The sequence below is a fragment of the Mobula birostris genome, chromosome 17 (genome assembly GCF_030028105.1).
Source record: "Mobula birostris isolate sMobBir1 chromosome 17, sMobBir1.hap1, whole genome shotgun sequence".
Lineage (NCBI taxonomy): Eukaryota > Metazoa > Chordata > Chondrichthyes > Myliobatiformes > Myliobatidae > Mobula > Mobula birostris.
The window spans coordinates 37,125,863-37,143,691 of record NC_092386.1 but is presented as its reverse complement, the minus strand read 5'-3'; the positions used below and the strand labels follow the sequence as shown (position 1 = coordinate 37,143,691).

Below are 17,829 nucleotides of genomic sequence, written 5' to 3'. Positions count from 1 at the left end.
GCAATCTCTAGTACTTGACACAATCAACCAATAACACCCGATTGTAAAAGAGACAGAAAGCAGAACAGAAATTTTAGAATTTTGCATTAATAAATTAACATTTGTAAGCCTGGTGCAAATTAATCAAAAATATTTTTGCATCCTGAAATCGTACTCAGATTCTATCATTACAACAGCTGGGAGAATCAAGTTCCCAAGGAAAAGTACTGCTACTGTGTACTGTGAATGCCTGCAAGAAAATGAATATCAGGGTAGCATATGGTGACATATACTGTACATACTTCAGTAAAATTACTTTGTATTTTTTAAAAAAAAATCAAGCCAAAAGAAGAAACACATTAGGATGGATAAAGTGCTGTGATTTTGAGATCCTTACAAAAGTCAGTCAAGGTTAATGGCAGTAATTGTAGAGAAGTAACTATGTGACTGAAGGGACAACTGCCACTGCTGGAGCAAATGGATTTCAGGGTATAAAGAAGATCAGAATCAGAAGAATGCAGAATGCTGGAGATGGGGAAGGCCAATGTCACGGTGGATTTTATCTGGATGATGAGAGTCTTAAAATCCAAGGCTTTGGCTTCTAGTCAGTTAATGTACTTTGAGGACAGGAGTTGGTTTCATTAAATGAGCTTAGGAAACAAAGATAGCTTCATTTTCCCCCAGTTCCATTTACTCTCAAGCAACAGACATGCTATGTGACTGCATAGAGGTAAACGAGTCAAGTAGTTTGGAAAAATAAACCACTTAATATCAACTTTTACTAAGCTCACGATTACCTGTCTTGGCAGCTGCCATGTTAATTTGCATGGTCACGTTTATGTAGTACAATGGGTGATTCCCAATTTAAAGAATAAATTCAGGTCTGATGTTGCTGTTGGGTTTAGATTATTTTTTCTCCTCAAGCAGTCCTCATTAAAAGTAAAGAAAGGTTTTGCCTGGAGAATATGTGATTATTGTTGCCCGAGTAGAACAAGCCTTTCTTTGTTTCTAAAGTTGTCAGCAGCAACAAGTCACAAAATAAGGAATTTGCATCATTTTGTTGTTCTTATGAAATTTTGACTAGTGCCAAATACAGAAAATTTGCTCTGCTCAGCAAAAGCAAATTGAAATCATCCTTTAAATACTAAGGACTGAAGTAAATATAATCAGCACACTACCAAGTACTGTGGAAGTGTCCAGACTACTTTGTTTACAAAAGTGTGCAATACCCACTGCTCTGTGGCAACCATCAGGCTTGGGTTCATTCCCACAGGACATACTTTCATGAGAAATACTTACATTCCACATGGAATATTCAGCCACCAAGTATTAACAAGTTTGGGATTCCTGGCAAATGGATATAGTCACACCAGTTCTGCACTTCCTAACAAAGTACACGCTGGTGATTTCTAAAGTGCTATCTAGCATTACTCAGCTGTATAACAAGTCCAGTTGAAAAATTGTCATTAGAACCTTGCAAGTTGGCACTGCGGTGCTGCAAAGAATCCACTCCTTTGAATGATGTGAGTGAGGAAAGTGAGTTCTTTTTTGTTCAAGGATCACAAATGTTAAATTTGATACGTGGAACCATGGATTAAGTTTGGTTGCGGTGTTTAGCTATCAAAACACCTGCAAGCAGGGCTTAGTACACACCCACCACAGGAAGACAGGGTGGCATACCCTTGGCAGACAATTTAGAACCAGCCACGTCCATGACCATGAACTTGATGACCAATTCAACAACAAGCTCAGTAGTGAAGGGCGGCTCAGCAGTACCAAGAAATTCTGGATAAATGCTTAATGAAGAAAATCATCTAAACAAAGTCCAAATCCAGGAAAAGTTTAGTCAGGCAATATTCTAATGAATTATATGGAAATAACCACACGGCAAAATTCCACATAATCCAGTGTCAGTGCAGCTGAATAGTAGCCAAAATACCCATTATTCAAATTCACATTTCAACTATTTTCTCAAATGTTCATCCAACCTATCTTGAAGAGCTGTCTCCATTAATTTATAGCCAGCTAAGGCCTAGTATTTCCTACTTGCAACTCCAAAAACTCAAATTCAGTAACGTATTCTCATCAGTTCAGACTCTTTCTACTTGCCTCTCCACTTACAATTTCAAATGCTTTGCTCAGAACACATTTCACCTCCTTTACTGAAATGGAATACATTCCGAAGTATTCAGTATTGTTACAGCAGGGTGTATTGGAATGAATTTGGATTATACATCCATTTAATACTTTATTAAACGTGGATCCCAAAATTGTAAGCTATATTCAAATCATGGTTAAGGTTGATGTTTGCACCCATGTGTTTTGTATCACATGCCATTAAATTCTTGCAGCATCTTCCTTAATGGACAGCATACACTCGACGATGATCTTAAAGCCTTGTTATTTTAAAGATCCCTCTCACCAGTATAATACCTAGCCTGTCCCAACTGATATCATATTGTTTTTTTTTTTTTTTTTTTTTTTTTTAAATTACTTCCTTCCACGATTTTGGGCCACTCATTCATAGCTCGGTCAATGCATGCCTTGACATTGGTTGATTCACTTTGATGACATTTCCATTTCATATTAATTATTCCGTGTATCAAAATTGATTCTCTCTAGTTACTGTTTGTCAGAGCAAAGGATTTTCTCCAATTTACTCTCCAAATACTTCCAAATTTCAAAGACCTGCAGCATCTTGCAGCGCCAACAATGCTATATTACAGATTTGTCCAGCACAGAATCTCACCAAAGCTTAGCCATCCATATCTGGAGAATGTGACAACTCTGATCAAGGTTCATAATCAAAGCCAGATCTCTGGGTCTAAGACTGTGCCATCACTTGCTACACGAACAATAATCCAGATTATTGTTGCTATAGCAAATAATACTTCCAAAGTCACAAGTCATGTGCTGGAAAGTAGAGTTGCACGAAGCTGCTTTGCTACCATGGAGACCACTCTAACTGGTTGCATCACCATCTGATATGGAAGGGCCCCTGCACAGGGTCGGTAAAAGATGTAAACTCAGCCAGCTCTATCATGGCCACTAGCTTCCCTAGTGTTAAGGACACCTTCAAAAGGCAATGCCTCAAGCATGTGGCATCTATTATTAACTATCCCACCACCCAGGAAATGCCCCCTTCTCATTGTTACTATGAGGTGGTGGTGGTACAGGTGCCTGAAGACACACACTCAGTGTTTCAGGAACAGTTTCTTCACCTCCGCCATCAGATTTCTGAATGGACAATGAACTTCACTATATTTTTTGTACTTAATTTTAATGTAAATTTCTCATAAGTTAGTTTTAAAAATTATGCATTGCAATGCACTGCTGCTGCAAAACAAATTTCACGACATATGCACTTCACTACTTTTATCTGTTATTTTGCACTATTTATATCTTAACTATTTAATAGACATATATACTTAAGGTAGCTCAAGTATTCCCCCCCCCCCCCATTTATCATTTCATTGTACTGCTGCTGTAAAGTTAACAAATTTCACGACAGGTGCTGATGATAATAAACCTGATTCCAATTCTTCAAACATCTGCTGGACCATTGGCTTCTTAAGGCAGGTTGAAGGAATGTATGCAGCATGCATTTGAGTTAAAACAGGACGTTTTATTGTTCATCTTTGCAAGTCAAGAATCTTGCACGTTATGAGCTCATTCCTAACAAAAGATCACGAACTTTGAGCTGCAATATAGGATGTCAGAACCCCTGTGGAAGATCCAGTTGTCATTTTGGGTGGTGCACTCCCTGACAATGGTTCTGAAAACCTCTGAATTGCACTTGCATGTATGTACCTATGTAGTTCCTTTAGGGCACGAATTCATTTGCTCCATGTCCTGCAGACTCTCATATCAGTTTTAAGCAGCAATTGATTTGCACTCCAGGTTTACAAATGGCACATGCTGCACAAGTACAATAAAATAGCAATTTTATGAGTGAATAACCTACATTAAAGCAGATAGGCATTAAAGCAAATCCTAACATGTAAGCAGCTTTCCCATCATCCCATGAGCTTCATCAATCACTCCAGAATACATTTTTCCCCAAGCATAGATGGGAAGGGATGGAACACATTATCAAAGGTCTGAAAAAAGTCAAATTTTGCATTTTTCAAGCTTTTCTTTTTGAAAATGTTCTAAACTTAAAAACTTTTCAGAGGCTTTAGATAACAAATTGCGGTATAATGATCAAGAAGCGACAGAGGACAAAGTTGCGGAGGTTTAAGATTCTGTTCACCAAGAACTGAAGAATTAAGCACTGAGATTGTTGGTATCTTGGAAAATATGGCAGACGCATCTGTCTACAGTAGCATTAGAAGTGACCACCAAGCAGTCCTTGAGGAGAAAAAGTCCTGTGCTCCTTTATGTTCTCTAATGGGACTAACACAAAACAGATCTGACAGTTCAAACAGTAGAACGAAGGATATGCTAGCCTAATAGGATAGAGGGTCAATCCCAGTTCTAAGGAGTGCAAAAGGTTACATCAGATACAGAACGGGGAACATACAAAAACGTAGTGCCAGCCTAGTGAAGCTGTGACATCATATGTGTTAACAGACATCCCACCCTGCAAAAACTCATTTCAGGGAGGTAGCACCATCAATTTGCAGGAGACCCCCGGAACTTCCAGGAGAGGTGGGATGTTTGCAATAGAGTAGCTCCTGAGCAGCTAGCCAGCTAGTTTAAATAACGTTAGCTATACTAATGAATGAATGACACCTGTTAAACTCACCTCAACATGTCTTTTACAGTCTTAACCCACCATGGGCAATAGAAAAGTCACTGTTGCAACAGCGCAGCCAGCAACACTGTCATTATTTTTGACCCCTATTAGGCAGGGGTACACTTTAGGGTAGTCTGGGGTGACGTACGTTTTATATTTTCTTTTTTTGGAACACTGCCATGGCGCGCGCATGCACATGCTCTGGTGGTCGCTCTCGCGCTCTCTCTTGCTTTCTCTTGCTCGCTCTCAAAAAAAAAAATAGATTTCCGTGACATTGTATATAATTTGCAGGCATCAGGGAGCCACTATTAATATGCAGGAGACTTCCGGAACTTCCGGGAGAGGTGGGATGTCTGTATTAAGGGACAGACTATGTAACCTCACAACCACAAGTCCAGCAAATAGTGCTGGTCAGTTATGTGGGTAATCGCACACATTTCCAAGAAAGCCCCTAAACTTAATGATGGTGGGACTTTGCTAAAGATAAAGCCGAATCATTCATCACCAAATTCAACCAGAGACCCTGAATAAACAGACAAAATCTTGAAAACGAGTTGATACAAGCAGATGCAAACATGGAAGTGTTACACAAAACAGCAAGTGATAGGTAGAGAGATTTCCAGATAGTGCTCTAATTCCGAACTTCTGTGCCTGCTTGTTCAAACGGCCTGGAGAAACCTTGAGTGGCTTCAGTGACTCATTTCGTCAGAGAGGATCATGCAAAAGGGAAATGGTAATGATCAACTGTCATTTTGTTAAATAATTATATGACACAAGAGGTGTTCATAATCATTCAGCGGCTGATCACTGACAGCACAGAACTGTGGCTTAATCAGCGGCCGATGCATTGCAGTGGGACTATTCAGCAGCAAGGTTCTGCGTTGCTCAGATTCTTGCCAATCTACTTAAATCAGCTTTCAGATGCATCCTCCAGGGAATTCTTTCCAGCTATCTGCTTTGAGTAAACTGTATTGTTGTTGCCTCCATTTGGATAATGGAGATTTTGGATCAAAAGTACCTTAAGCTTACCTAAATTTATGCCAGTAGTTTTGCTCAGCCTTTCTGAATGGTCAGGAAGTGAAACAGCACAGCATCAATTGCATGGCTGCTGCCCAACACCGTCAGACGCCTCCATGCTTAGATGATTAATTACAATTGGAAACAACTTCAGACCGAGCTGACTAAACTGACATCATCTCTGATGTCGTGTCAAAGTAACACATCAAAAGTGGCATCAATGAAACCTTGTAAATATTTATACCAATACATTAAAACATTCACAAGTTGAAATATTTTTTAAAAATCGATGCAACTTCTCTGCATTTTAAGCAGTTATGTTGAAAATCCTGTCATGTTATTTGCAAAATATGGGTCAGCAAATCTGGAGAGAGTCATTAGAAATGAGACATCACCTGAAAATGAGCCTTTGAAACATGCTAAACAACTGCTCATACTTTTGTGGACGCCCTTTGCATACATTTTGTAGTTTCAGTAGTATCTACCCTACAAAGGTAATTAACATTATTAGTCCCATAGCTGTGAGCAGAAATGTGACAGTCTTTGAAAAAAAATACATGTAATGTTATACACATTAAATTATAAGGATGAATCAAAATATTGGGTTTTGGATTAGGAGGGATAGAGTGCAGGACAAGATCTGACAGGTCAAGATGACCCTATGCTGGTTTGCCCTTCTGTCCCACTTCATACATGTTACCAGTTAGCCCATCTCTACTCATGACCCGAGAAGCAAAGAAATTATATTTTCAGTTAAGAATAGAGCACAATGTAAGAAAAATAAAGTCCAAGAGCACCAATTAACCTTTAAACATGTCAATCAGCTCTACCTCCAGGTAAGCACAAGAGGCCCAAAGTAATTAACCTATATTTCATGCTCTGGTGATAGTGCATTCTACCAGAATACCAGCATCAATCATAAACAGCCAGCAGGCAATACTATGCTTTCCTTTAATAGCCTCATCTTCATAATGTGTAAATGAAGAAATTCAGAAGGTCACTCCCCATAAAAATTAGCTTCAGCACGCATGTTTGCATTTTAAAACTTTTATATTAAAACCACGGAGGAAAATATATTAAGATATAAACATATGGTGTAACGTTCAGTAAAGGGGATCAGTGCCAGGATTACAAACCTGAATTAATTTGACTGTTTCACCAAGATCTCAATTGTAACTTGATTTATATTATGTACAGCAGAGCACTTGAACTGTAGTGTAGTAAAGACCTGTGTTGATTAACTGGCTGGAGAGTTCACTGATATCTTTAACCTGTTGATTCAGCAATCAAGAGCAGGCTTCAATTATACGAGAGCTTAGGAAGAACGTGGTAATTTGCCTCAGTGACTATTGTTCAGTGATGGTGTTTTGAGAGGTCAATGATGAAACACTAACTTCTGCCCAAGAAGCAACTTTGATCCACTCCAATTTGCCTAACGGAGCAACAGATGAACAGCAGATGCAATTTCACTGGCTCTTCACTCAACCCAAGAACATCTGGACAGTGAAGATGCATACATCAGAATGCTCTTCATTAACTACAGCATAACATTCATCTCCTCAAAATTAATCAATAAACTTCAAGATCTTGGCCTCAATACCTCCTTGTGCAATTGGATGCTAATTTCGTAACTTAGTCAACTTGGATTGGCAACAGCAGATCCAAATTGCTAAATCAGCACAGGTGCACCACAAGGCTGTGTGCTTACCCCTCACTCTACTTGTGCTGCCGCAAGACAGCAGCGTCCATCATCAAGGACTCCCACCACCTAGGCCAAGCTATCTTCTCCCTGCTGCCATTAGGAAGGTGGTACAGAGCCTCAGAACCCACACCACCAAGTTCAGGAATAGTTATTTCTCCTTAACCATTGTTTGCATTTGCACAGTTTGTTGTTTATCTGTCCTGTGGGTGTTGTCTTTCAATGATTTTACTGTGTTTCTTGGATTTACTAAACAAATCTCAGGATTGCATATGGTAACTTACATGTACTTTGAAAATAAATTTACTTTCAACGTGGAACTTGAAAACTCACACCAAATGCTCAAACCTGAATGATGACAGTTTTGAATTTAAAACCTGCTAAACCCATTCTAAATGATCATTGCTTTGAGAATTCAAATTTACTGATAAATGTCTTTTAACATTTCAAGATTCATTTACGATCAAAGAATGTTCAAGTTATTCAAGCTTGGGATTTACTAGCTCACACTTATGCAAAACACAGGCAAAATTCATATTTATTTCATTCTTCCATCACCACCAGCTTCGCATAAAACTTGGAAAGAGAAAGAAAATCAAGGTAATTGGAAATGGAAAGGAGAGCTTCAATAAATCCACTAATGAGAACACAGAAGGGGCAAGATTATAACCAGCAAGCTCTAAGTTCAGGAAATGTATTTTGGGAAAATCCCTAAATGTACATACATTAGGAAGCAGAAGGATAGCATGTACGAGATAGAGATTCAAGTGGAAGATAGACAATGGTAAACAAATGTCCTCTTCCTGGTTTGTACAATTCCCTAATCAATTTTTCCTCAGATAACATGAAATGGGCCTTCTGCATCTAAACCCATTTTCTACTGCAACTACCTGCTTTAGATGGATACATCGGATGTCAGTTAATCACTTGCAATGTCAACCCCTTCTCATTCTAAAGAACCAAAGGGGCAAGAGGAAGGCAAGAGTGTGGTGCTCTCCTTTTCTGCTATGTATTAGTTGCTAAAAGTAAATCAAAAACATGAAAAACGTTATGCTGTCAGACTTATTGAAACAAATTATTTTATTAATTTGCTTCAAGTTATGCTAGCCTAATTTTTCCTCAGTATATAACTAAACATCTCTGCAAATACAATTTCATAAGAGATTAGAGCACTGAAGAATCAGACCCACAATGGAAGGCCAAGAGAAAGTCCATTACAGAGCAGCCAGCTCAAATGCTCAACTATTATGTAACTGCTGGAAGATGTAGCAAATCGAAGGCTGCTCCGGTTAGTTAAACATACTTAGCTTTGTACAAGACGAAGCCAAGAATTTTTCTGGACTCTCACTCACTCAACACCACTAGGGTCCTTCCAGTTTTATTTTATTTTCCACAAATGAACATAACAGATTTTTAACATTACACTGTCCAATAGCTGACTGCTATCCAAAATAAACAATTGTAGACAGTTATGTGGTTATGAAGAATCAAATCAAACATAATTAGATTAAGCACTCAAATCCTAAAGCACTTTATATGCTTTTGATTAATAGTTAACATTATAAAGATAACAATAGATCAACACTAAATATATCTGTTATGACACATGGCTCCACATCTGTCGTAAGGAAAATGCTCGAACATATCAATGTCATCGTGTCAGGGCATCTGGAAAAGTTCAGACAAAATTAACCTAGTTTTGAGAAAGGAAAGCAAGTTTGACTAATTTGCTGACCAGTGGATATATTAGATTTTCAAAAGGCATGTGATAAGGGCCGCATGAATGTACGTCAGAAAATAAATTCTTTACTATAGAAGAAATTATTTATGTGAGTACACACGTTATGTTGTCATCAGAATGTGCGGCGACACTGGTTGTTAGTGCAAATGATGCATTTCAATGTATGTTTCGATGTACATGTGATAATCCAAATAGATTGTTGTTTGTCTAACAAAATAGCAGTAAGCAAACACATTGTGGCAAATGCAGTGCTGTAGACAGGAGACCCTCTTCATCATTGCCAATGACTTCAAGCAGGTCAACTTCAAGAGTCTTACTAAAATACTACTAGCATGTCTCCTATCCCGCCAAGGAACCAATTTCCCTTGACCATTGCTACACAAGCAAAAATGCCTACCAAACCATACCCAGCCACACTTTGATAAATCAAACTATACTACCACTACTACCAGTCTGTGCTCCTTCTCCCTGCCAAAAAAAAAAGTGCAGGAAGTCATATGGTGCTGATCTGAGAAAACAGACTAGGTTCTCCACGACTGTTTTACGACTGGTCCATGTTCGAAGACTCAGGAATCAGCCTGGACATTTACGTGCCCAGTGACCGACTTTCTTCAGCAAGCATGTTGAGGACTATGTACCAAAGGTGCTCCCAAACTGGAAATAGTGGATGAAATAGGAGATCTACTCCCTACCAAAGTCTAGGACACATACCGCTTAAATCAGGTGAACCTAACCTTTATTGAGATATGACCTCCTTACAGCCATCAGGGATGCCAAGAGACAATACCAGTCCAAAATTGAGTTCCACAGCAGCTGTCAGCTCTGGCTGGGCTTACATGCTATAATTGACTATGAGACAAAGTCCCACAGCATTGCCAACAAGAGTGCATCCCTTCCCAAAGAGCATAATATATTCTATGCATGTTGCATAGGACTGGAATGTCACTATCCACCACAACAGCAATGATGCACCTGAGCCCACACCCATCACTGCATCCACAAGAGCAGTCTTCCAGAGAGGCAACTGACCTGAATAGTGTTCCTGGCCATTTTCATAGATCCTGTACAGATCAGCTGACATTTTAAAAATTATCCCCTGCTTCAGCCTGAGGTTCCCACCCATTTTAAGATCACTATCACCTAAAACAAAAGTAACTACCACTCAAGGCTCTAACATCACCATCGCAAGGGCCTCATGAGGCTGGTAATAGCAGCTATCAACTTAGCCTCTAGGCAACTACAACCCACTAATTCACCTACAATTTAAACCGATCAATGACAGACACCATCTTCTTAGCCCTACACTCATCTGCAGAACATCAGGATCCATGTTCCGCCTTCAATACTACAATTTCAAACAAACTCATCTACAAACTCCTAACTGTAGGAGTCAACATCTCCCTCGGCAACCAGATCCTTGATTGGCTGACCAACAGACTGCAATCAGTAAGGATAGGCAGCAACATTACAACTATTCTCAACACTGGTGCTTGACAAGCCTGCATTCTCAGCCCTGTGCTTTACTCTCTATAACTCTCATGACTTCATGGCCATATTCTGCTCTAACTATCTACAAGTTTTTCAGATAACACCACTGTAGAGGGCTTTATCTCAAACAGTGATGAGTCAGAGTACAGGAAGGAGATAGCAAGCACAGTGACGTGGCTGTTTTCATAAGCTTAGCATCATAAAAATAACCATTCCCTCAGTGTTAACAAAACAAAATAGATGGACATTGACTTTAGGAAGGCAGGGAAAGGTTGCACATGCTCCTGCTCACATAGTTGGTGAGGAGATCAAGGGGGCCGAGATCTTCAAATTCCCCGCAGACAAAAATGACCAAAAACCCTTCCTCATCCAATTACATTGAGGCCATGGCCAAGGAGGTTCACCAGTGCCCCTGTCCTCAGAAGGCTAAATGAATTTGGCACATCTCGTTTAATACATCATAGGTTTTCTAGGCATAGAAAGCATCTTTTCCAGATGTATCACAACTTGGTATGACAACTGCTCTAAAGAAAACAACAGATTTGTGGACACTGCTCAACACGTCATAGAAACAAGCCTTCTGCCCATACTCTACACTTCTCACAGCCACAGTGGAAGAGATAGTAAAAGTAAATAAATGGTAAGATACTGCAGAATGCTGAGATGTATTGGAACTAGAAATCTCCATGCAAGCTCACATGTTGGCAGAAACCTGACAGAATGGCATCCTTCATTGTTAGGGAAATTGAATAAGTACAGGGGTCATGCTTCAACTATATGGGGCATTGATGATCCTACAGTTGGAATATCCTGTAAAATATTGGTCTCTATTTAAAAAAAAAGGATGTTTAGGTTTGGAAGCACTTCAGAGAAAATTTAGTCAAGCAGAATTGCCATTCCAGTCACATTAACCATGAACTTATTCCTCAAGAGACTGAGTGGCATCTCAAATGCATAATTCCACGTTAATGAACTAACACTGCCTTTATCAATGGACTTTGACTTCAGCAGGCTCTGATTGTTAGCAAATCTAGTTTCCACCTACTGATGACTTGAGCCTGATGCTAAATGAATCTCCAAGTTTAACGCTGGACAACAAAATGTGCCACATAAATGACAACTAATTTTCAGATACCAGATTCTCCAAACTTAATACAAAATTAACTTAAGTTGGAGGATCAGAAGAGATTCCATATTTGATAAATATTAATTATGAAACCAGTTTTCAGGCTAATGAAAATTCTTTTAGCAATGGAGAATTTATGAAACAGTTTTGAAGCTTGTGATGTGAACCGAATTATTAATATAAATTGCAATACGATACTACCAGCAATGCATATTTATTCCCTGCTTAGAGGATAAAATGTTCTGCCTACATTATGAAGGAAAGAAACCTTGGTGGGTAGAACTGCACATCAGGGATTTTGGCTTGCACTATGCATTTTATGACTACAGTTAATTTCTTAACTTGATGTTGCTGGTTGGCAAACTTCGTACCCTTGGCGTGCATAGGTAGAGATCATTTTTTTTTGGCTGTTACTGTTTGAATTCTGTGATCACTTCTGAATGATTCAAAAAGATCTTTTTAATGTACAACTGACAGATGATTAGAGTAGAATAAACGGAAACTGACATTTCTTAAGTTATAAGTGAAAAAGATAGATAAATAAAAAGACTACATTCAACCAAGGCTAAAAATGACCAAAGCCTGTCGTCATTTTTTAAACTCAATATTTATGGAATAGTGGTGCCTCAACTGAAATAGATATTTCCCTTACTTGTTCTCATTGCTGGCATCATATCGAGGCATGGGATCCCAGTCATTTCCATTGACATCAAAGCTAGCCATTTGATCCTACAGTAAGAGAAAAATCACACAACCATATCAATAATTTAAGATACTCTCCAATTCATGCATTCTTAAAAGGTTTTCCATGCATAAATGATTTAACTTAGCCACATAAGAAATGAAAAGAACCACGTCAATATCATCCTCTCCACTCTCCTTACATAGTCCATTAAGCTCTGGACTATTCACAGAATTATTTCAAGATCGGAACTAATGAATGGACTCAGCCCAAAATATTGTATGTTTATTCTTCTTCATAGATGCTCCATGAGTTCCTCTACCATTTTGTGTGTGCATTGCTCTGGATTTTATGGAATCTGCAGAACACCTTTGTTTAAGAAAGACTGTTCTACGTAAAGTGAATCAAGAACACAAACAACTGAAAGTTCAAATCTATGACCAAGGGCAAGAATGCTTTTCAGAAGCAAAGCTGGCAGGCTGAGAGTTTTTTTTAAAAAAACAGTAAGGCAGAAATTGTTAACATTTAAGATTAGATTGCAGAAGGAAAGACAAAAGTGGTTAAAGGGGATACCAGAACATGATGAACAAATGTAATTAAGTGTTCACATGGAGACAAATGCTAGTAAATCACTTAAGCAACCAATATTTGGTTCACAGCTTCTATTTTTATTTCCACATTGCAAAGAAATTCCACTCTTTCAAAACAGTTGATAAAGGATGGAGTTTGGAACTTTTAATGACTTGTCAACATAAAAAAATCAAGACTCAGCCATGAAGAAATCTCAAGGTCAATTATGGGTTCATTTCCTTATTTAACTGTGTTCTAATGGCATTCAGTGATTTCCAATGGCAATTAGCCTGAAGACAAAGGAAAAGAAATTGATTATCTCATACAGATACACATAGTCCAATTAGTCTGAACTTATTTTGTAATCAGCAGAACCACAAGACCAAGTGGAATGGGTGTAGGAGTTCAAATTCCAATTGTAGCTATGATTATGGGTTTAATTTCTACAAAGGAGGAACAATGACTTTCAGGTGTGCCAAATTTGGTTCAAATTTATATGTTTTAAAATTTTAATTTTATTGAGATACAGCGTGGAATACAGCCATTCGGCCCTTCGAGCCATGCCACCCAGCAGTCCCCCAATTTAACCTGAGCCTAACCATGGGACAATTTACAATGACCAGTTAACCTTCCAATTGGTACATCTTTGGACTGTGGCAGGGAAACTGCAGAGCACTCAGAGGAAACTCATGCAATCACAGGGAGAAAGTACAAACTCCTAGTATAGCAACTCCAGTTAGCAACGTGATCCAAACCTCCCCTGTATTTTAAACTGCACAAGTTGTTTCCCCCCCCACCCCAATAATCAGAGTATTAATTTTTATTAGCATGAAAATAAATTAAAAACATACATAATTCTGCTGAAGGTCAGGGTGATTTCTCTCGATTCCATCATCCAGAATGGTGATCACCACATTTCGACCTGTGTATCCTCTTCGCCATGCTCCAACTATGTTCATATCTGACTGGCAGTGGTGAGTGTCATCATTACAGTGCTAACAATGGAGAAAGCATTGTCAAATGCAATAAATTTACATTCAGAGTAAGTGCCCACTTAAAAGATGTGGCAAAACATTTTTCAGTGACAAGACCCCCTCAGTAAAACAGAGGACAGGGTTTCTTTTTTGCTTGGTGTTTGGGGTGGAGTGGGGTGGAAGCCAGTCTATGGATATGCGTTTCCCTTCATTGTGCTTCGTGTTTATATGGGTAGGAGGGCACCACTGGTGTCCTCATTCAAACAAATCTGAAAGCCAAAACTTGCTGAAAGTCAGCACCAACAGTAAAATTACAATACACTGCTATTTGATGGTTTAGAAATCACAAGCGCTTTGAAGTATTAATTGGAATAACACACATTTCAAAAAAAAATCTCAGAGGATGCTAGTTATACAGCACCAGCCTCAATTATGTACAAACTAGCAAACTTCATGATCATCTCCTAATCACATGTTCTGTGGGTGTGGATGCGCTTTTTGCAACCCTAGGAGTAAGAACTATCTCCAGGCCTCATTGCCACAGTAGCCCTGTGAGGCAAAGTGCTCCAAGAATGGTAACTAAATTTAACTGACTAAAACACTATTGAACACGTTTAAAACTGATGATTTCTAATGAACTATGCAAAGATTTTAAAACTACAGTCGACCTTCACTAATCCGACTACCTGTAATCAGGTTCCTTTGATAATCCGGCACTGATTTCAAATTTTCTTCGCAATTGTAATTTCAAATTTCCCAGGCCACCGAACCAATCTGCTGCGCATTGTTTTGGTTGCGCTGGATCTGTTCACGTGTTGGTGTGCTCTTGTAAGCACAGACAGGTGATTCATGCTTGTTTTCCTGCATTTATTAATATTATTGGCTCTTTTTTAAATCCTAATTATGGCCCCAGTGAGTAAAGGAAATGCACCTCGTGCTGTGAAGCGAAAACACCACACATTATCCATTAAAGGTTGAAGTCTTGGAAAAAACTGGACAGTGGTGTATTAGTGAAAAGCTTATGCAAGAGTTACAACATTGGCTCTTCCACAGAGTACGATACAAAAAAAAACAAAGAAAAACTGCTACATATTTTTGCTGATAGTGGCTCAAAGAACCAGATGTGCGTAAGAAAAACAATGAAAGACAGAATTTCGTAGCTAGACAAAGTGCTGATAACGAGGTTTAATCTTCGTATAAGTGCAGGTGTTGAACTATCTGGAGATCCGGTGAAGGAACAAGCAGAAGTATTTCATGAAGAACTAGGACTAGATTATGAGTGTGACTATAGTGAAGGCTGGCTTCATCAGTTCACGCAGCGACATGGCTTACAGTTTTGTGGAGTGTGTGGTGAACAACTTTCAGCAGACAAGGAAGCAGCAGCAGAGTTTGTTGAAGGAACTGTTTTTGAAGAAGCTGCTGTGCCAGTTTCAGCACCAGTTCCTGATGCTTCACTCATTTTTCAAGATGAAGATGTTGGTGATCCTGATAACCCCACACTTGCAGACATGTAACCTTGCCTGAAGGTATATTAAAGATCCCACTTGAGAAGCGGAAGTGCTCAACTTTTCTGTACGTTAATTCCTGTACATTTACCTGTACCCTTTATTTTATCTGTGCCTGTACAATATATTACTTAATTAAAATTTCACTTGTTACTCATTTAATATTTACATTTCATTATCTAACTTTTACTGATTTACATGATATTTTATAGGTATGATGAGGCAGTTAGCTATTGCTTAATGTGATCCTTCTGTAATTCGGCGTTTTCACTAATCGGGAACTCCTTTGGTCCCAATGGTGCCAGATTATAGATGGCTGACCTGTATATGCAATTAATGCTTAATTGAATAAAAATATTAAGAAAATGAATCAAAAGCAAACCATTAAACCTTTTTGACTGAAGTCAGAGATCTCATTCACAACTGTGACTACAGGTCAAACATTAAACTAGGCTAATGAAAAGCTAAGGCTCAGATGTCAAGTGCATCTGGCCCTATAGTTCGTTTGCATGAAACCTTTGGGTTCAGTGCCAAACAGGGCAGCACAAAGGCCAAATAGTTAGGCAACTGATCCCTTGCTGATCTCAGAATTATACTTTGCAACACTTGGACACCAACCTGCCAATGAAAGCCAATTATTTATGCAGTTGTATACTTACTATGTACCACATGCTTGGCCATTTGGGGTCATTGAAGTAAGGATACTGGTTAGTACTAGCTTTATAATCTCTCTTTACCCGCCTTTTTACCACTTGTTGTTGTATCCATTCCACCTGCCAAAGGAACACATTAATAGAAGATGGTTAGGGGCGAAAACTAATTTTCCACATCAGGCAAGATTAATAATGCAATTATATAAGGTCACTGGGGGCAGCTAAGGTTGTGGGTTGAAGATTCTCCAAATATTTCACCTCTGGAGCCAACTCCATCAGGGGAACAACCCTCCCCATTAACAAGAATATCTTCAAAGGCAGTATCTAAATAAAAAAGCATCCATCATTAAAATCCCTTACAATCCAGGACATATTCTCTTCTGATTTACTATCAGGGAGGAGGTACAGGAACCTGAAGACTCTCACTCAGCATTTTAGGAACTGCTTCATCCTCTGACATCGGATTTCTGAATCATCCGTGACCACCATCACTATCTTTTGCACTTCAAAAGTAACTTGTGTCTTTGCACTGTACTGCAGCCACTAAACAATAAATTTAATGACATGTCAGTGATATTAAACCTGATTCTGATTACTAAAAGGGTTTAATTTCAGTAGATATATTAGCAACATATGACTTAATGGCACCAAGCAGGAAAGTGTACAGCTCCCCTGGCAAATATTAAAATTCACTGTTAAATAACCTTCAATTTAAAATTGTATTAGTGTCTGGAAGCATGGCTCCCTAGAAAATATTTGATTCAAACTCCATCCCAAATTATATTTGGAAAACTATAATTCACAACTTGAATACTATCACCTTAATAAAGAGTAAATTTTGACATTTCCTTACTATTGGAATGAATTTCACTCAGTTTCTTTCAGCAAATGAATGAACTAGTGGAGAGAAAACCATTTTTATTTTTAAAAAGGGTAACAAAAAACAACCATTATAGCAAAATGAAAACAAATCATCTTTGAATTAAGTTTAGGGAATATTGAACAGATTTTGGAAATCCAGATCTCTATGCTGAGCTCCAACGAATTCCTCGCTCAAATTAAATGTACTTATTTTAAAGCACTTTAAATACCCATTAAAATATTTTCTTTTGGTTGATGTTAACCTCAAAAATAATAACATTTTCAGCCTCAGCCTCACTAACTGTGCCAAATGACCATAGTATGAAACTTAACAATTTATCACTGAGCATTTCTGAATATCCAAGGAACTCCCTTAAAATATAGATTTCAATGAACGTTTTTAAAAAATCTATATTTCCATGAACTATTAATGGATTCTCATTTTAAGCAACATAGTCGTCTTGAGGTAGTGTATGCTTCAGTGGTCATAGTATTATATTCAGAAATATTCAGTCTTTTCTATAATGCTGATGTGACATATGTGCATTTTATAGTTTCATTACAATAATCATAAAATGCTTTAACAACAGGTTGTTAAATTTCAATAGACTTCACATAACCCTCTCGAGGGTGAGCACTGACAGTAGCTAGAGCTTGAGATGGTCTTTATTGGCCGCAACTGCACTACATTTTTAGAACAGGTAAAGTCAGGATATCAGCTGATTTTATAATGGATTCAATCCCTTTCATGATTCCCTTAGGCTATAAACTGGTTTCAAAAAGACTAGCTGAAAAC

General features: G+C 38.4%; 1 protein-coding gene across 3 annotated transcripts in view; it reads right to left on the bottom strand.

Annotated features, from left to right (window-relative positions):
* The window catches only part of pcsk5b (proprotein convertase subtilisin/kexin type 5b), a 328,288-nt gene that overhangs the window by 249,140 nt on the left and 61,319 nt on the right, over positions 1–17,829 (bottom strand). For all 3 annotated transcript variants that reach the window (XM_072281530.1, XM_072281531.1, XM_072281532.1), the window contains exons 3-5: positions 16,179–16,292; positions 13,892–14,035; positions 12,441–12,517 (exon numbers count right to left, since the gene is read on the bottom strand). In XM_072281530.1, coding sequence (XP_072137631.1) covers positions 12,441–12,517; positions 13,892–14,035; positions 16,179–16,292 — 335 coding nt within the window. The remainder of the gene's footprint in view (positions 1–12,440; positions 12,518–13,891; positions 14,036–16,178; positions 16,293–17,829) is intronic.